The sequence below is a fragment of the Parasteatoda tepidariorum genome, chromosome 12 (assembly GCF_982258835.1).
Source record: "Parasteatoda tepidariorum strain Cologne lab strain chromosome 12, Ptep-v5.0, whole genome shotgun sequence".
Taxonomy (NCBI): domain Eukaryota; kingdom Metazoa; phylum Arthropoda; class Arachnida; order Araneae; family Theridiidae; genus Parasteatoda; species Parasteatoda tepidariorum.
Window position 1 is genome coordinate 64,258,451 of NC_141766.1, and position 17,644 is coordinate 64,276,094.

A 17,644-nucleotide genomic window follows, 5' to 3' on the forward strand; every position below is an offset into this window, starting at 1 on the left:
TTTTAGAGGCACTAAGCTTCCAGTGCTATTTGTTGTGCAGAAACCCCAAAACATTTGTTTAGAAGGGTGTTTTACTGTCTGTTGGATATGATCTGGTTTCAGACTTTCGCCTTCACTTTGTCTAACTCCACTTGATTTTATCCCTGCACAAATAAATGTGTTTCATCACTGAAAACCACTTTCTTCCAGTCATTTACAGTCCATTTTTGGTATTTTCTATCCCATGCTAAACGTTTTATCATCATTTTCTGCCTTAGGAATTGTTTTTTCCTTGGTCTTCTTGCCTTACGTTCAACATCTAGAAGCCTTTTTCGTACAGTTGAAATACTTACATCAACACCACAATCCAATAAGTCCCTTCGGAGGTCTGTACTCATCTTTCTTGGATAAGTTTTACTATTCTTATTTGACTTTTATCAGTTCTTGGAGCAGTTTTCCGTTTGCGTCCACATTTTCCTTTTCTTTTTGGAGAGGATAAGCCGGAATCTTGAAATGTTCTAAGAATTCTGGAAACACTAGATTTCCCTACACTCACTGCTGTAACGATGTCTCTTACAGTCATAGAAGTGTGTTCATTAAGAGCGATAATTTTAGAGCGCTTCCTCGGACTAATATCCATCTTTTATAAGCATATAACTTGTGTTAGACTAAACTCAAAATTATAACCACCAGTTTCCCACACTGAAATGCTCACAACTGAACTACAAATACACTAAAGCCAGTCAGATGAGTAAATTATAGTGAAGGTATATCCGTCACCGCAGCTCAAGGCAGATATAACTGGTTTGAAGCAGTTCGGGACATCACTGGCAATCCCATACCAACTCGAATGAGAAAATCTTGCTTGTCCCAATTAATTCGAACACTATAGTATTTTGTAGTCGAAATCTTCTAGTAACATTGCCCATCTAGCAATTTTAGGTGGCAGTTCTTTTTTTGACATAGTCTTTTGGAAAGCTTGGCAATCTGTGAAAATTTTGAACTTGGTGCCTACGAGGTAATGACGAAATTTTTTAAGTGCTTGCACTATAGCTAAAACTTCTAATTCAATATGAATATTTTTCTTCTCCTGGGGATGTCTTGTGACTCATATAATGAATGGGATGTAGGCTGTCATCTAAATCGAATTGCATTAAAAGAATTGCGCCAATTCCTTTTGACGATGCATCGCAATGAAGCTGTAAAGGTGAGCCCTGCTTGAAAAGATGTAGCACAGGTTCAGGTGATAAGGCTTGTTTCAGCGTTTGGAAAGCTTGTTGCTGTTCTGGGCCAAAATGAAAAGGAGGTTGTCTCTAAGAAGATCACTTAGTGATCGTGCAATAATTGCATAATCTTTAATAAATTTTCTAAAATATCCTGTTAGGCCTAGGAATGATTGAACATCTTCAGCTGTTTGGAGCTTTGGAAAATTTAAAACAGCTTTTGTCTTTTCTGTTGTGGAACTAATTGTACCATTTTCTAAAATATGTCCAAGAAAGGTAATTTTTCTTTGCAGGAAATTGCATTTTTCGAAATTAAATTCAAGTCCATAGTCGGAAGCTACTTTGAAAACTTTTTGGAGTTTTTGAAGACCTTCGAACTCATCATCTGATGGAACAACTACATCGTCCAAATATAAAATCAATGTTCCGTCTTCTAAGAGTTCTCGAAAAACAATTTGTATAAATCGCTGAAATACTGCTGGTGAATTGGAAAGGCCGAAAGGAACTTTGTTGAATTCAAATTGTCCATCTGGTGTCACAAACAAAGTGTATTTGGGGCTTTGAGGATGAATGTCTACGTGGTGAAAAGCATTTAAGTCCAGATTTGTAAAGACTGAAGCACCTTGTAGTCTATCGAAAATGTCCTCCATAATTGGGTGTGGAAATCTTTCTTTAATTAACTTCTTATTTAAACATTGATAATCGATTGCAATGCGAGTTGAGCCATCTTGTTTTTTACATAAGACTATTGGAGCGGAATAATCTGAAGTGCTTTCTCTAATTATACCTTTGTTTAACATTTCTTTAATTTGCTTATTAACTTCTAATTTCTCGAAATAGATAAGCGGCGCGGACTTTGATGGACTGGCATTTCATCTTGAAGAAAAATTTGCATTTCATAATTAGTGTTCTTAATTTTATTTGGCCTATAATTCTTAACCATATTTGAAATAGTGTTCCGAGTATCAGGATCTAATAAATGTTCCAAATTTGGTTCATTGTAGTGCATAATATCACTTTCAATCTTAAAAATATAAGCACGATCATCAGAAATTTCCGAACTCGAAACATCTCGCAATATTGAGACACTCCCCCGATCTTCGTGAGCAAGGTCTGTGATCTTTGGTGAGACAGTTTCATCCATCATTATTAGCGAAGACGAAAAAGGGTTCTTCTTTTTGGGAGAAAAAGTAATATTTTTCTCCTCTACTTTTGAGAGAGCATTTTCTTTCTTCTCGCTTCTAACACAGTTCGAATCTTGGCAGATTGTCAACTGCTGACTTTCACTTTGAATTTGAAGTGATTCATATACTTTGGGAGGGATGATCAACTCCGTGCATAAATTTTTACAAACAGCTGCTTTAAGTGCAATAGGAATTTTGTTTCTTGGGTGTGCCAAATTTATTGTTGTCATTTGAGCTTCTTGCTTTCAACTGAAAGCTCCCGTCAAGATAATGTTCTCTTTACTATTTATTGTAGCGGTTAATTTATTTGCTCTAATACAAACCAGATTACATCCAGAATCAATCATTGCTTTTATTTTTTTACCGTTAAGAAGCACCTCTTCATACTGCAGTTCATTGTAATATTTATCGTGTCTGTAACTTTTTGTTGAAATTTTGGTGACGTTTTCTGGGCCATCGGGTCTGAAATTATTATTCCCGTGGATACGTTGGCTGTTATAATATGAGTTGTGTGAACGCAGCGTTGTATTGCGCCGGTAATGATTTGGACACTGTTGATTTCTTCTGAAATTTTGTCCATGGTTAAAGGTTTGTTGATTATATTTTCAGAGTGGCCACCCACCTGGAAAACCTTGAAAACCTGGAATTATCAGGGAATTTTTTTATACTGGAAAAAACCTGGAAATATCAGGGAAATTTGGATAAAAACCTGGAAAAATCAGGGATTTTTAAAGAAAAGCTGGAAATTTTTCTTTGATGATTTTTCAAATTTCACTAATTTAAATTATTTGCTAATTTTCTTAATTAAAATTATTTCATCCATTATACCCACTTTTTTTTAACGGAAATGTATCGCCAAACAGTTGAAATATCATCAACTTAGCGATACTTTGCTTGCATCAAAATTTGCTCCATTATAGTTCTGTTAAACTAGAATGCCATATAAAATTCTTCCACGGTTGCTAAACAAATGTGGAAACTTTTGACCGCTATGGGAATTTAGGAAAATTTAGGTAAGATTCTGGTGGAAAAAGGGATTAGGATATTAGCTTCTGTTTTTAAATTCTGTCCTTGGGCTAAATCCATTTATGGCTCAAGTTTGTTCCGATGCTTTGGTGGTTATTTTTTTTCTCTATTTTGACAAAATGTTTTTGTATTTTTAACTTTATAAAATTCTCCAAAAATTTGTTGGTTATAATTTTATGATGATTTATTTTATATCGCACTCTTTTTCTGAAAGCTTTTCTACTCCTATTCAAAGAAATCTGTGAATTATTTTTTCTGAGCAAACCAACCAATCACACGTTTTTTTACAATCACTAACAGCAATGCTTGTCGACAAATTGTTACAATTGTTGCATTAATGCTAATTTTTTCTATTTCATTTTAACCTCTTATAGCATATTTTAATTTTAAACAAAAAAGGCTCCTTTGTTGGTCAATATATGGTTTTTGATTCAAAATTTTGTGCCAAAACATTAAAAAATAAATAAAAAATCTTGAAAATTGTCAAAATAAATTATTTTTTTCAAGATGATATGTTAAAAAAATAACATTTTGAATAAAATATTTTATAATATAGACACTTTTCTTGTACACATCCTATACTTTATAAGAAAAAAGAAACAAAAACCTGGAAATTTTAAGATTTTTATCTGGAAAACCTGGAAAAATCAGGGAAATTTGAAATCTGATTTGAGTGGCCACCCTGATTTTGTTTCACTTAGCGATTTTCGTTTTGACGTAAAGAAAATATCACATATTTGAGCAAGTTCTGGAGGTTTTAACCATTCTTCACCTTGAATTATGGCAATATACGATTGAGTTTCATAATGTAATGTTGAATAAAGTTTATCGGCGATAATTAACTAGGATAATGTTTGAAAGTCAGTTTCTTTGCGTATTTTGCAATAATACTCGAAAGATATTAATCGTGATGCAAATTGTGTGTGCGATTCATCAGGCATACGTTGAGATTTTCAAAAATGTATGATGATGTTGATGTATGATGTTTCAAAAATGTATGAATCAAGTATGATCTGTTGCATTTGGTCAACTTTCCACTCCACATCATTAACATTATTGTACTTACCAGAGAGGTCACCCATCTTCTTCCCCAGAGTTGTTCTAAAAGAACCCCAATCAGCTGTTCTGGGGTTCCTCCTTATGACCTTCAATCCAGAGAGGCCTTTAATATAAAAAAAGTAATTAGTTGGTGATCTGAAGCAGTAACTGCAACCTTCCAATCAGTAATGTAATCTATAGAAATAGAGTTACATAAAATAAGGTCAATGACGTCCCATCTGTTACTTGTAACAAAGATAGGTTCATTGCCTTTATTAAGGACATATAAGTTAAAATATAAGATATGTTCCATTATGATGAAACTGGTGAATCAGGTTGTATAGTTACATCCGACCCAGAGTCTAACCCTAGCTCTGAGAAATCAAAAGCTCCAAATGAACTTATCTTAGAATCAGGAGAATTGGCCCTCCATAATTCCTCCTCCTGGTCTTCAGGTGCGACAGAGAGGACATCAGATGTTTCCGAAGCCTCTGCTGCCTTCCTTTATTAGGATCGTGGATAATCTTGAAGACATCACAATCCACACCAGTGAGAGCTCCATAATTGGCTCTGACTATATTCTCCATGTCCTCAGGCTGAACCTCAAAGATCCATCCAGAGGTGCATGGTCTCGTAGCATTCTGCAGAACCCTCCACCTCATAGACTAATGCCCTGAGTTAAGTCTCTGAAGACGTCTCGAGAAGGTGCCCTGATCAGATGATCAGAAAACTGCTCCCTGGTCTTAAAAGCCACCTTCACAGGCTTGGGTAACTCGTCAGTGCCTAGAACTATAAGCGTGAAGTCACCCAAGGATCTCGCATTGAAGTGGCTTCTGATCAATTCCATCGTGTAATTGCTACACTGAATAAACAACGTTCCTCTCAGTACGTTGTTACTAAAGGTCTCAGACATTCTTTCGCCAAAGGGAATGGCATTAGTCAGCTCTAAGATCTTCCTGAGGATATTGTCAGAGTCTTCCTGAGAAAGCTCGTCCGAAGGAAAGTCCTTCCTAGCAAAAGCAGGCCTCTTAGGCCAGCCGCACACTGAGGAATTGAGAGGGAGGTGAAAAACCCCCAGTTTGACTCTCGCCTCTCCACCAAACGGGTTTTCAGGGGGTGAGCTGAAAAATGACTGCACATTGAGGAAGTGTACGCCTCCTCAACGAAGGCGTAGATTCCGCAGATATTTGTGTAAACTGGAGCCAAGACGTTTTTTTACTATACATATATATATATTTATTTATTTATGAATATATATATATATATTTTATATATATATATTTTATATATATACATATATATATATATATATATATATATATATATGTCTAGCGATATAGAAAATATATTAACCAAGTCTAAATTAACTGGAGAAAAAGGTTTTTTTCATTCTCAGATGACGAAAAGCTATTTTCATTAATTAAGTTAAAATGTTTAAAAAAAGAATTTCTGAACAATTTCAGGAAGAAAATAACTTTTAAAAATGAGAAAATAAACAGTTTTTATTTGTTTCCCTTTTAAAAAGAAAGAGAAAGAACGGTTTATTTATTCTTGAAACTGATTGCTAATTTTTTAACAGTTCTCATTTCTTAACATTTTTTTAAGAATAATTTTTGTTTCACAGAATTGTTCTACAAAGTTTGTATTCCAAATAATTTAATTTACTATGAAAACTGCACATCATAATTAACAATACTAAGGGAAAAGTCTTCATAGATATTAATTACCAAATACAGTACAGAACCCGTTATCCGGAAATCAGAAAACCCGAAAACCAAAGAACCGGAACAAAATTCAATAAATTTTCCCGCCATTTAAAAAAAAAAAAAAACATTTTTTTTTTCCTCATAAGATTTTAGGATTTTTCTTTTTTTTTTTAAAGATGTTTACCTTACCATCATTTTGGAAATAACCATTAGTGTATTACTTCATCGTTTTTTCTTCTTTTTAAGATTATTTCCAAATATTTTTTTTTAGTTGGATTTAACAATAAAAAAGACAGCTTTTTGTAGGGATTCAGAAATCCGGAAAAATCAGTTACCCGGAATAGCGATGGTCCCGATTGTTGCGGATAATCGGTTCCCTACTGTATTATCAATTAAAAATATTTAAAAAAAAACTTTATCAAAATTCATTGAAAAATAACTCTTAAAATTGAAAAAAAAAACAGAACTAAAAAAGAGCGTTGTTTTAATAATGTGATTAATCAGCTTTAAAAAATAATTTTTGATGGCATAATTTATACCTGTAATATTTATTGAGAACAATTTTGTGCACTTAAAATTGTTCAATGAGCATTTTTTAAAGTTTTTATTCAGTATACTGCAAGTTTATTTTTATTTGCTGAATAATATTTATTTTTTATTCTCTAGAACAGGGATGGCGAACCAATGGCACGCGTGCCATTTATGGCACGCGACACAATATTTTGGGCACTCCACCGATCACAATTGTTACACTATGAATTGTTATTACACAAATGTTATTACGCTATGAAGCATATGTAACAATTAAATTAAAATTCACAAAAATAAACAAAATAATAAACAATTATTAATAAAAAAATTAAAAATTAATGCTAAAAAAACAATTAATAACCTTAAAAAACAAGCTAGCAATAAATAACTGGCAAAAAAATCAACAATCCTGCTTAAACTAACATCTTACAACCTAAATATAAGTTATTGGTCATCTAATCTGCAACAACAGAAGTCACACTGATGTTACTTTAAGTTGAATTACGCGTATAACTGAAACATTGCAAAATGTATTTTTTTTTCAATGCAAACAAAGAGTTTTGAGTTGATAGTATTTAGTATTATTATTTTCCCAATAATCACGAAATCAAAATTATTTGACGGCACGTCTATGACCTCACTTAGCAATTTTTTAGAGAAAATGGCACGTTGGTGTATAAAGGTTCGCCACTCCTGCTCTAGAATATTATCCAAGAGAAAATTACCGAGAATTTTACATCCCTGATGAAATTATTTAATATCGAGAAATATTATCACTCTCTTCCATTAATGGATTTTGTTCAAGACTTATATAAAACTATTATTAATTTATTATTCGATTAACACTGTAGTTGAAATTTTTTTGCACATAACCTCAAAAAAAAAAAGGATTTTTTTTTTTCTTTTTAGAAAATAGAAAGTAGACACAAAACTAGTACAGATCCTATTTAATTTTCAAATTCTCAGTGAAAAATAATTAAATTAATTTATAAGAAATATTGTTTATTACATTTAAATCCATAACATTACATTTATAACTAATATTGTTAATTCAATTCAGGATCGTGAATCAAAGCGCGATCAGGATCGCGCGAAGAGGAGGCGAGATTTTAAGGAAGGCGAAAATAGGGTGGAACCTATTTGAGAGGTTTGTGGGAGTTTCTAGTCTCCTGGAGGGAAAAAACTCTTCACTCCCTCAATGTGCGCTTGCTAGTAGAAAACTATGGGAAACAAATTTACCCCACCTTCCGTATTCCTCTCGCTTCCTGCTTACCTCCTCAGTGTGTGGCCGGCCTTAGCTTCACCACTACTCTCAGTAGCCCTCATTTTCCTTAATCTCCTTCACTGGTTCTTGTATAGTCCAGTAGTGCCAGGCAAACTGTCCTCTGAATGTCTGGAGACAAGAGACTCCTACAAAAACAGGTTCTATGCCTTTGGACACCTCACCATCATTACTCACAAGAGGCTGCAAAGCAGCAGTATTAGCACTGGGCTCACCTGAGGGCTTACCATGTGCTACTGGAGACTGTCATGAACTTTTCGAACAGGAACCTCTACCTAATTTTGCATCTCTTGCTTTCCGGCGCGACGGATGAGGCCGTATCACAAGCTTTGTTGACTTCCATCATGATAGTTGCTTGCCATTTAGTTACCCGGTGAGGGGTGTCCAGGGGGCACTATGTGGAGGCTGCAGGCATTACCTCCTGGCAGTACCTTAAATGCCAGATACCTAAATCATTTGTCTGAACAGATCTATCAAATAATTGCTCATTTGTGTCTCTAACATTTTTGTCAATAACTAAATCTTTACCAGGCTTAGTTTAAACATTAGGTTTAAAATAATACAAACCAGTTATTCTTTTACAATAGAAAATCTTCTCATTTATCCGATTATACACCGAAATACAATTTTTAGCACCCACAAAATATTCTCCAGCTAAAGTTACTCTGTGCATTTTACCATTTAATTTATTAAAAAATTGCACTTTTCCAATACCTGAAATTGGATTTTTAATGTCACCTATAACTAAAGACATGAACGCATTTTCTACAGTTTCATATTCAAAGAAAAAATCCAAATTATTACAAAAATGTGTTGAAGCAGTAATGTCAAAAAGCCAAGTTTCTTTCTGAATTTCAGGACACACATTGCCAACATTTGCTTCAACGGTACAAAGGCTATTATCTAAAACATTTGTAGTTATATTGCAATAAGAATTTTCACTAGGATTTTGTTTAAATTTACGTTTTATTTTCTTTGAATTACACTTTAATTTTTGCTTACTATCTGATATTAAATTACCATATTTGTTGCAACAATAGCAAGGTCCTATCTTAGATTTATCATAACTAGTTTTGGATTTAGACTTAATATTAGCAGATTCTAAATTTCCCTTACTATTAGAAGAACCAGATTTAAACTTATTAGTTATACTTAACTTCTTTATTAAAATTTGAATTACCATTATAAGCAATATCACTAACATTATTTAAATCAAAATTTAGTTGCTTAAGTCTACTTTCCTCTAAAAGAAGTTCATCTAAAATGTTCTTGAATTTAAATTTAGTGTCCTCCTATTTATAAATAATTTGAACAATACCTTGAAAGTCTTTGGGTAAGTGTATTATCAGTTGAAATCCTTGATATTGGACCCTGAAACCATGTTCTTTAATCTAACAGCAAAGATTCCTATTCCTTCTCCTGGGGTGTATTTTGTTTTGGAGAATTGGTCTAGGAGTTGAATCACTCTTGCTCTCGTATTTGGCTCAAAATGTTGCTTTCGAATTTCCCAAGCTTCAGCACCATCAGTTGTTGCTGAGATCAGACTTCGGTATTCGAGTTTGACACTAAGAAATGTCAATGTGTACGCTTTGTCCCTCCTCCAACGGAGTTCTTGACTTTCTTTTCGGCTTGCGTCTATAGGTAGGGCAGGCTCAGTTTTGGATATAAAACTTCAAACTCCTCGGTGCATGAGGATTACTTTCATGTTTTCTTTCCATGTATACTCTAATTTGACGAATTCAGGAACTCTATATGCAGGTTCAAAGATTCCATGACGAGACAATTATAACTCAAAGATTCTAAAACAGGGTTCCCAGGGTGCTTGAAAATTCTTGAAAGTCCTTGAATTTTTTTGAAAAAATCAGGACCCTGAAAAGTCCTTGAATTCTGCCATAGGGTACTTAAAGAGTACTTAATTTTTTAGGAATTAAAATAATACTAATCTTTCCTACAAAAAAGCAGTTAAAAAATAACTAAGTTAAAGGAAAATTATAGAAATTCTGATATATGCAATTTTTAATGCTTGAAAGAGAAAAAAATCATTTCTTTCGTTTTATCTCATTTCTTTCTGTTGCACTGATGAAGGTTGCCCTTTGAGCATCCGAAACAGCTGTATGCATTTATAAATATTTTTTGTGCTCTTAAACGTTGTTTACTTTAGTTTGTTTTTATATTACTGATATTCTGAAGTAGCAAAATAGATAATTTGTTATTAAAATTGAAACAGATATGATAAATGGATGTATTTTGATATTTTATCGATTTATATTCATTTCCTGTAACCTAAAATTTGATCTAACATATAAAAAAGAAGTATTTATATTTTAATCGTACAATTACTCAAACTTTATCAATTATTTACTATGCTTGTTTAATGTTGCGTTATTCGTTCATTCAGTTTCATTAATTCAAATTCACTTCATTAAATTTTTCATGAAAAGTTTCACTGATGCTAGTTTTTAAATGTTGGCTAGTATCCTATGTCAATTGGAGTTTTTTTTATCTTTTCCATTGGAAACTTTTAAAAGTGATTTGAAACAGCAATGTAACTATCAACCATTTGTATTATTGGCTGATAAATTTATTTTATATATTCTTTTTTGTTGTCAAATAAGCATTGTGTTTTAAATATATAAAATTTCTGCTTCTACGTAATTGTAAAATCTGGTTGATATGTACTTCAGCATATAACTGTAATACCGAATAGGTCCTTGAAAATTTTGATTTTAGGTGCTTGAAAGTCATTGAAAAGTCCTTGAATTTTTTTTAAAAATTGAGTGGGATCCCTGTAAAAACAAAAGGAGTATCGTTGCTTGTTCCATACTAGATACCAAACTTCATAATCTTTAGCAGTAGCCATCAAATTCGGATGTGTAGACTTGTATTCCAAAGTAAAATTCTTTAAAAATTTTTTACTGTTAGTTTTGTCAACTGGAGAAAAATTCCTTAAAAGTGTCATATTTTAAAAATGTGCTATTATTTTAGAATCCACAGCAACTTGAAGTACACCATAACAAGCTTCAGATTTAAGCTGACGATTCACTTTGCGAAAAATGGCGGGCAGGAACGGCCCCCATCTTTAAGCTTCTCCCACTGAAGTTGGCAAAATCCAAGCTAATACAAATTTGATATTTAGGACGGTAGATATTGAATCACGGTTATGCCTAAAACACGGCCTATAACCATGACATCTGAGATTGTCTCTGACAACAAAACAAATAAAAAACGAAGTTTCTATGGCAATAAACTTATTTTAAATGCATATTGAACTGGTAGACATACTCTGACAATCAGAGTGACAAATGAGTAATGAAAAGAATGAATAAATAATACAAACAATAATGCTTCAACAGAAACTTAAATACTCGTTAAACAGATAATGTATGACGTCGTGATCCACGCGAGAACGACCAACAGCCAATGAAATGACAAAGAATACTGGCTTATCCTCGCAGACCATGACATTACTGACGTAAGTTGAATGAATGAGATCGTCATTTAAACGACTGACGAATATCGAACCTATACCCTTTTTTGCTATTTAATCAATCAAAATAGAAAAAACCTTTTTCGCGTTTATTTACCTAACACTTTGATCATGACAACCCGCCTTAAACATATTTTCAACCACAGATATTATATTATTTCTTACTTATCTAAATGATAAAACTTTGAGCACCTTTTCTGAACTAATTTGCAATTGTATTATTTTGTAACATTTCAGCTGCCTGTTTGTAACTTGAAAAATGGTGGACAAGAAATTGTGCCTGATGAATTATGGAAAAATTTTAAAAATGTTGTTAAACAATGTTTGTTATGTAAGTTATTTTACTTATGTGTACTCTTTTGATGTGTTAATCTGCTTTTGAGTTGATTTTTCATTTTGGCTAATTAATCACTTCTACTTAAGAGGACGCCATACCACATCAGAAAATTTTTCTTGCAAATTCTCTTTTTCCTTCGTTACTAATTTGAAATTTAAACAGTAGCAAAAGTGAGTTCAGATGAACCTAGAGTAAGCTATGAAGTTTCAAATACTGAAAACAAGATTTTAAAATAGCAAATGAAAATAAGTTATGAGAAGTAACTTAGGATTATGCAACAGTGAAGTTTTCTTCTAATAACTTATTTGCATTTTAATATTTTGAAGTATTTTTTTAGCAACTGAAATTTCATGTCTTACTCTAGGTTTCCCTGAACTTATTTTTTCTTTCTTTTAAATTAGTAATAAAAGAGAAGAGAATTTGTAACGAAAATTTTCTTCCGCGGTGTGACATCCTCTTAAGTAGGAAAATATTGTTAAAATGTTTATAAATGTAAAATTCTCAATGGATAATTAAATATCGTTAAGCAAATGAGTTATTTAGAAAATTTTTTTTAATAGAAACAGTTAAGTTATTTTTAAATTTAAAGTCATTTATTAAATTTTTTTATTCCATTTAAAATTTATGCATATACTTTGTAGTAAATGTTGTATTAATAATTTCAAATAAACTGTTATTTTCTAAATTTTATGTTATTGGTTTTTCAGAAACTAAAAAGTGTTGACCTTAGTTATCGGATAAGATATATTTGGCTTTTGTGCATTTGTTTTCATGAGTTTGTCTCGTAAGGACAGGGTTCCCACGGTCCTTAAAAACTGCTTAATTTTTATTTTGGAAAATAAGAGCCCTTAGGAGTGCTTAATTTTTCAGCATCACTATAGTTGATAAGAACTATTTTTCAGTTAAATTTTTTATAACAAAATGTTGTTATTTTATCACCTGGAATCAAACTATGCATCGAGGGTAGAGGATTTTCGAGAAACAGAAAGGTGAAGCATGCTAAAAGAAAAGAGTAGTGTGGACAAGGGGGATAATGCACATGGAAGAGGTCGTGCTTTTTTTGGGAGGGGGGAGGAGGGGGCAGTTTTAAGTACTTAAGTAGAAGACCCACACTAACCTTTAAAATTGACAGAATTCACGAAATTCTACTGGTAACGTGTCTGCTTATAGGAATTTTTTAAAGCCCTAAGAAAAGTATCAGAAAATTTTTTTGAACAAGAATCCATAATGAAAACTATTTCTTAAAATCTTGAATTAAATAAATTTGTATAATATTTCAATAGTAATAAGTAACTGCAAATTTATAGAAAACAATAAAATTTTTTAAAATTCATTATTGTACTAAAAATTAAACAGATCAGTAATAAACAGGGTTTGAAAAATCCCAGCATACTTAGGTTTTTCATCAAAAACCTTTGGTTTATTGAGTTTATTGGCTTTTTGATGAAAACCTCAAGTTTTTTTTAAAAAATACTTTCATTTTTTTTTCATGAGTACTAAATAAGAATTTACGATTTGCTTCTGACGAGAAATTTAAATATTTGGTAACTATTTATATATTGTTTTGTTGCAAGGTAAATTTTTTTAAAGTTTTAGATTGTTATGCTATTATTTTTATTTCTTAAGCAGATTATTACATAAATATTTAAATGTTCTCAATTAAAAGATCCTTAAATTTTAATAATCATTTTATTCAGTTAATATTGCAACTTAATATACTGTTTTAATTTTTATTCAATTTTTGTTTGCTTTAAAATTAGTTCATGTTTTTGGCCAGATTATTTATTAACATTATGTAATGTTAATTCTTAAAAACAGGTTTGGCTGGAAATAATTTTGAGTAAAGCTCATCATAAAAGTAAATATAACACATTTGCTATTTAGTAGTTTTTTCAAAATTAAGTTACATACAGTTTTCAATATGTTTCTCATACAATTTTTATTCATAAAATTTTATTACAGGAGTAATTTTATAATAAAGGAATGCCACTTTTAGTTTTAAACAGTTAATTTGCGATAAAAATAAAATATAAAATCATAATAATAGTAGAGAATAATATTAAGAATGATAGAAGATGATAAAGAAATATTGCTAGTGAATAGCTGTAAATGATAAAAAAAAAAATAATAATTTAGCAGTATTAGTTAATTAAGGAACCTATCAATTTTCTGGCCATAGGAATGTATTGATACTTTTGAAAATTCATTTTAGAACCTTTTATTTATATGTTTGACTGACAACTGATAGAAAACATATTGGTTTGAAAATTATAAATCTTCTCATTAAAGTTTATCTCATATAAATCTTCTCATTAAAGTTTATCTCATATAAATCTTCTCATTAAAACCTTCATAAAAATAATTATTTCAATGAATTTAACACAATATATTAAGTTAAGTCTAATGAAAAAAAAGTTGAATGATTTGAGGTACTTAGATATTAGTATAACCTGTTTTTACTTGAAATCGGACTTAATTTAACATGACATAGTAAGAAAACTATTCTCATTCATAACTCTTATTCAACTTTTTAGCATTAATTCTTTTAATATATACCCTTATAAATAAAATATTTTATTAATAGAAAATAAAGAATTTTTTTGTAATACATTTAATCTTCATGTTTATGAGACAGCAAATTTTTGTTTTGAGACTCCTTAATTGCAAATGATGAACTTTATTCTATTTTTTTACTTTAGCTTCAAAACTAAGCTCTTCAGATGTTTTAAGTCTGGGCATTTCCACCCAAAGAGGCACGTTTGTAACCTGGGACAGGTAATAATTAATTTTTATGAATCTTTATTTTTTGTAATTTTTGTTGTTGGAATTTTAAGCACCAAATAGATAGTTTGTTTATGTTTTTTATTAGGAATAGTGGGGAAACATTTCACAATTTTATAACATGGAAAGATAAAAGAGCAAAGAGTGTTTGTGAATTATGGAATGCATCACCTTGCATAAAAGTATAGCTTTGTTTTTTAATCTCATTTTTTAATTAAATTGTATAATGAATTGGCATGCTTTTTCATTGTTAAGTATTAATCTTAAGCATTTCTCCAGTGACAACAAAGTAGACTTCATAGCCACTACAATGTGAAAAGCTGCAATTGTTTGGTGTGCTGCATCATTTTAAGCTATATATATATATATATGTGTGTGTGTGTGTGTATATATATATATATATATATATATATATATATATATATATATATATATATATATATATATATATAAATAACTAAATAATGATGGTTATATAATATTTTACAGTTAAACCTCACTAATATGAAACCTCTGAGCATGAAATATCGCTTTACATGAAACATGTTTGGTCACATAAATCGGCAATCAATTATGGTTGTATTTTACATGTTTAACATGAAATTTTCAACTTGATTATTGCTTAACAAGAAAGGAAACTATATGCAGCATAGATAATAAATAATTAGGTATGGTATTATAGTATGTTATAATACAATACCTGATTGAATTATTGTATTATTGTAATGAATGATGAATAAAATCCAAATCATGCATTTTGAAGAATGCTATTTTTATTTTCTTTTTTTGTTAGGAGTAGCTGATAGGCAAATAGTTAAAATAGTTTTATAAAGTAGTTTATATAGTAGTTATAAAGTAGTTATATAAAGCTTATTTTAATTTGTTTGTTTTATAATAGAATTTTTTGCAAACATTAATGTAGTACATAACATGCATTAATATTTCAAAATAAATTGTTTTCATGATGTATTGGATAAAACAAGTTTCGGTTGACATGAAATAATTATGATAGCCCTTCTGGTTTGGCATTAGCAATGTTTGACTGTATTCTAAAGAAAGGTAATTTAATTTGCAAAACATGCTGTTATACATTTTTTTTTGTTGCCAAAAGCTTAAAAATGGAAATAAACATTATTAAATTCATACAATGTTATCAGATGTTATCAGATAATTCAATATTTTAAAATCTGCAGCTCCTAAATCTGTTGTATTTTTTCTAGAAATCATTCTAACAAAACTAGATGATTAAATTAAAACTTCAATAGTGATTATTTATATAATTGAAGAATCTACCAAGTGATATTTCAGTGAATTTGAGTAAATGAGAGTTAAATTCAATACATTCTTCCTTTTTTTCTTTTCTCAATCTTTGTCTTTAGTATGTTTCTGAAGACGTAACTTACAAAATTTTTGAGGATCTGTTTATTTTAGTCTAACTCTCTTATAAAAGAACATTTTAATGTTTTTTGTACTTTGCAATGGGTTGTTTTCACAAAGGATTTTTAATGTTTTTCATCGAATATAATTTTGTTTGAAATGATAAAAATATACATATATTAAGCTTATATTCATGAAATAAAATTTTAGCAACCTTAATTTGGAATTTTATCTAGCCTTGGAAAATAAAAATAGAAATAAACATTATTAGCTCTTTTTATTCCTCAAAACTTTATATCAAAAATCTAATGAGACAAAATTTGAAAGCCTTGCTGAGTTCTCATGTTTCTTCAAGAAGTTGGAAGAATAGCTTAGACCAAAATATTTTAGATAAATCCCATGAAAAATCTGTTGCGGAATTCAGACAAATCCTAATTGCCCGCTTTGTAGAAAAAACGAAATCATGATCAGGAACCTTTTGTTATGATACACGGTTCTGCATGTAGACTTCATGGTGAAGCTATACTGGAGCGCACGACATCTTTTGATGGGACATTGACTTTTTTCTCTTATTGTGTTCCATTTTATCCCTGTTCTTTGTTAATCTTATAGGAGTTCGTCATTTTCCTTTGCCATTGGAATTATAAGAAATGTTAGTCTGAAAAGCGATCAAATACTATTCAGAGGCAGCATAAGCTCAACTTTCATGGAGTAGATGTTTTACCATCCCTTTATTTGGAGAGAATTCTATAATTTTTGATTTTAAAAAAGTATTCTTTCATATAGATTGTGGAAATGTTATGTCATTTCATTACATCTAAAGGTATTTCAGAAATTTCATGGAAATATTTCATTAGTTTTATTTAAAAAATGTCTTGGTATAGTTGTTGAAACACAAGAATTGTTTTCAATCTTCATTAAAAATTAGTTTCATTGAAAATTAAAAATTTTCGTCAATTATTAAAAATTTTCATGCATTAACGGCACATTTTTCATGGTAAGTAACATTTTTAAAAGTCCTTAAAGGTGCTTTTTCCAGTGGGTGTTTTTAAAAAGTGCTTAATTTTTCCTTTTTCGAAAATGAAATTTTTTTCTTTACCATTTCGATTTCCCCCATGTATTATGCAGAAAACGTGCTTTTCACTTTGTTCTATTTAACGTTTTCACAATTCATTTAACCACAATATATTTCAGCGTACCGTCAGTTCATAGCATATGAAAGCGCCAATAATTTTACATGTTTGATGAAATACTTGCGAGTCCTCATATGGGTCTACTGAGCTGGGTTCAGTGAGATTATTGTACTCTCATGTGCAACTCTGCTCATTTTGCAAGATGTTCTCAATTTCAGGCTTCATTTTCCACCCCTTGATTTTATAATGGCTAATGTAATCAAGAAAAGACTTCTTTGTCAGAGACTAGTTATCTTTTCCTCATCAAGTAAAATCTTGGAAAATTATTTGTTGAGTGTTTAAAAGGTGCTTATTTTTTGTTGAAAGATTTGGCTACACACTCTATTTTAATTTTGGGTATTTTTTCTATCATGGCAGACAATCATGATTAGTTACGACACTTTCATTTTTCTTCATTATTTAGGTTACCACTTCAAGAATTTCTGACGCCAATCCACTCAGTGGATCTGCAGCTTTTTCCATTTTTGCCTTTTTAGCCTTGAATCTAGATGACAAAGAAC

General features: G+C 30.7%; 1 protein-coding gene across 7 annotated transcripts in view; it reads left to right on the forward strand.

Moving 5' to 3' along the window:
• The window catches only part of LOC107446168 (glycerol kinase 5), an 85,086-nt gene that overhangs the window by 12,831 nt on the left and 54,611 nt on the right, over positions 1 to 17,644 (forward strand). For 3 of the 7 annotated variants that reach the window (XM_087155871.1, XM_087155872.1, XM_087155874.1), the window contains exons 2-4: positions 11,694 to 11,787; positions 14,493 to 14,568; positions 14,663 to 14,756. In XM_087155871.1, the coding sequence (XP_087011997.1) occupies positions 11,694 to 11,787; positions 14,493 to 14,568; positions 14,663 to 14,756 (264 nt within the window). Of the gene's footprint in view, positions 1 to 2,928; positions 2,975 to 11,693; positions 11,788 to 14,492; positions 14,569 to 14,641; positions 14,757 to 17,644 lie in introns of those variants that run through there. The other 4 variants (XM_087155869.1, XM_087155870.1, XM_087155873.1 and 1 more) reach the window with 2 other exon arrangements.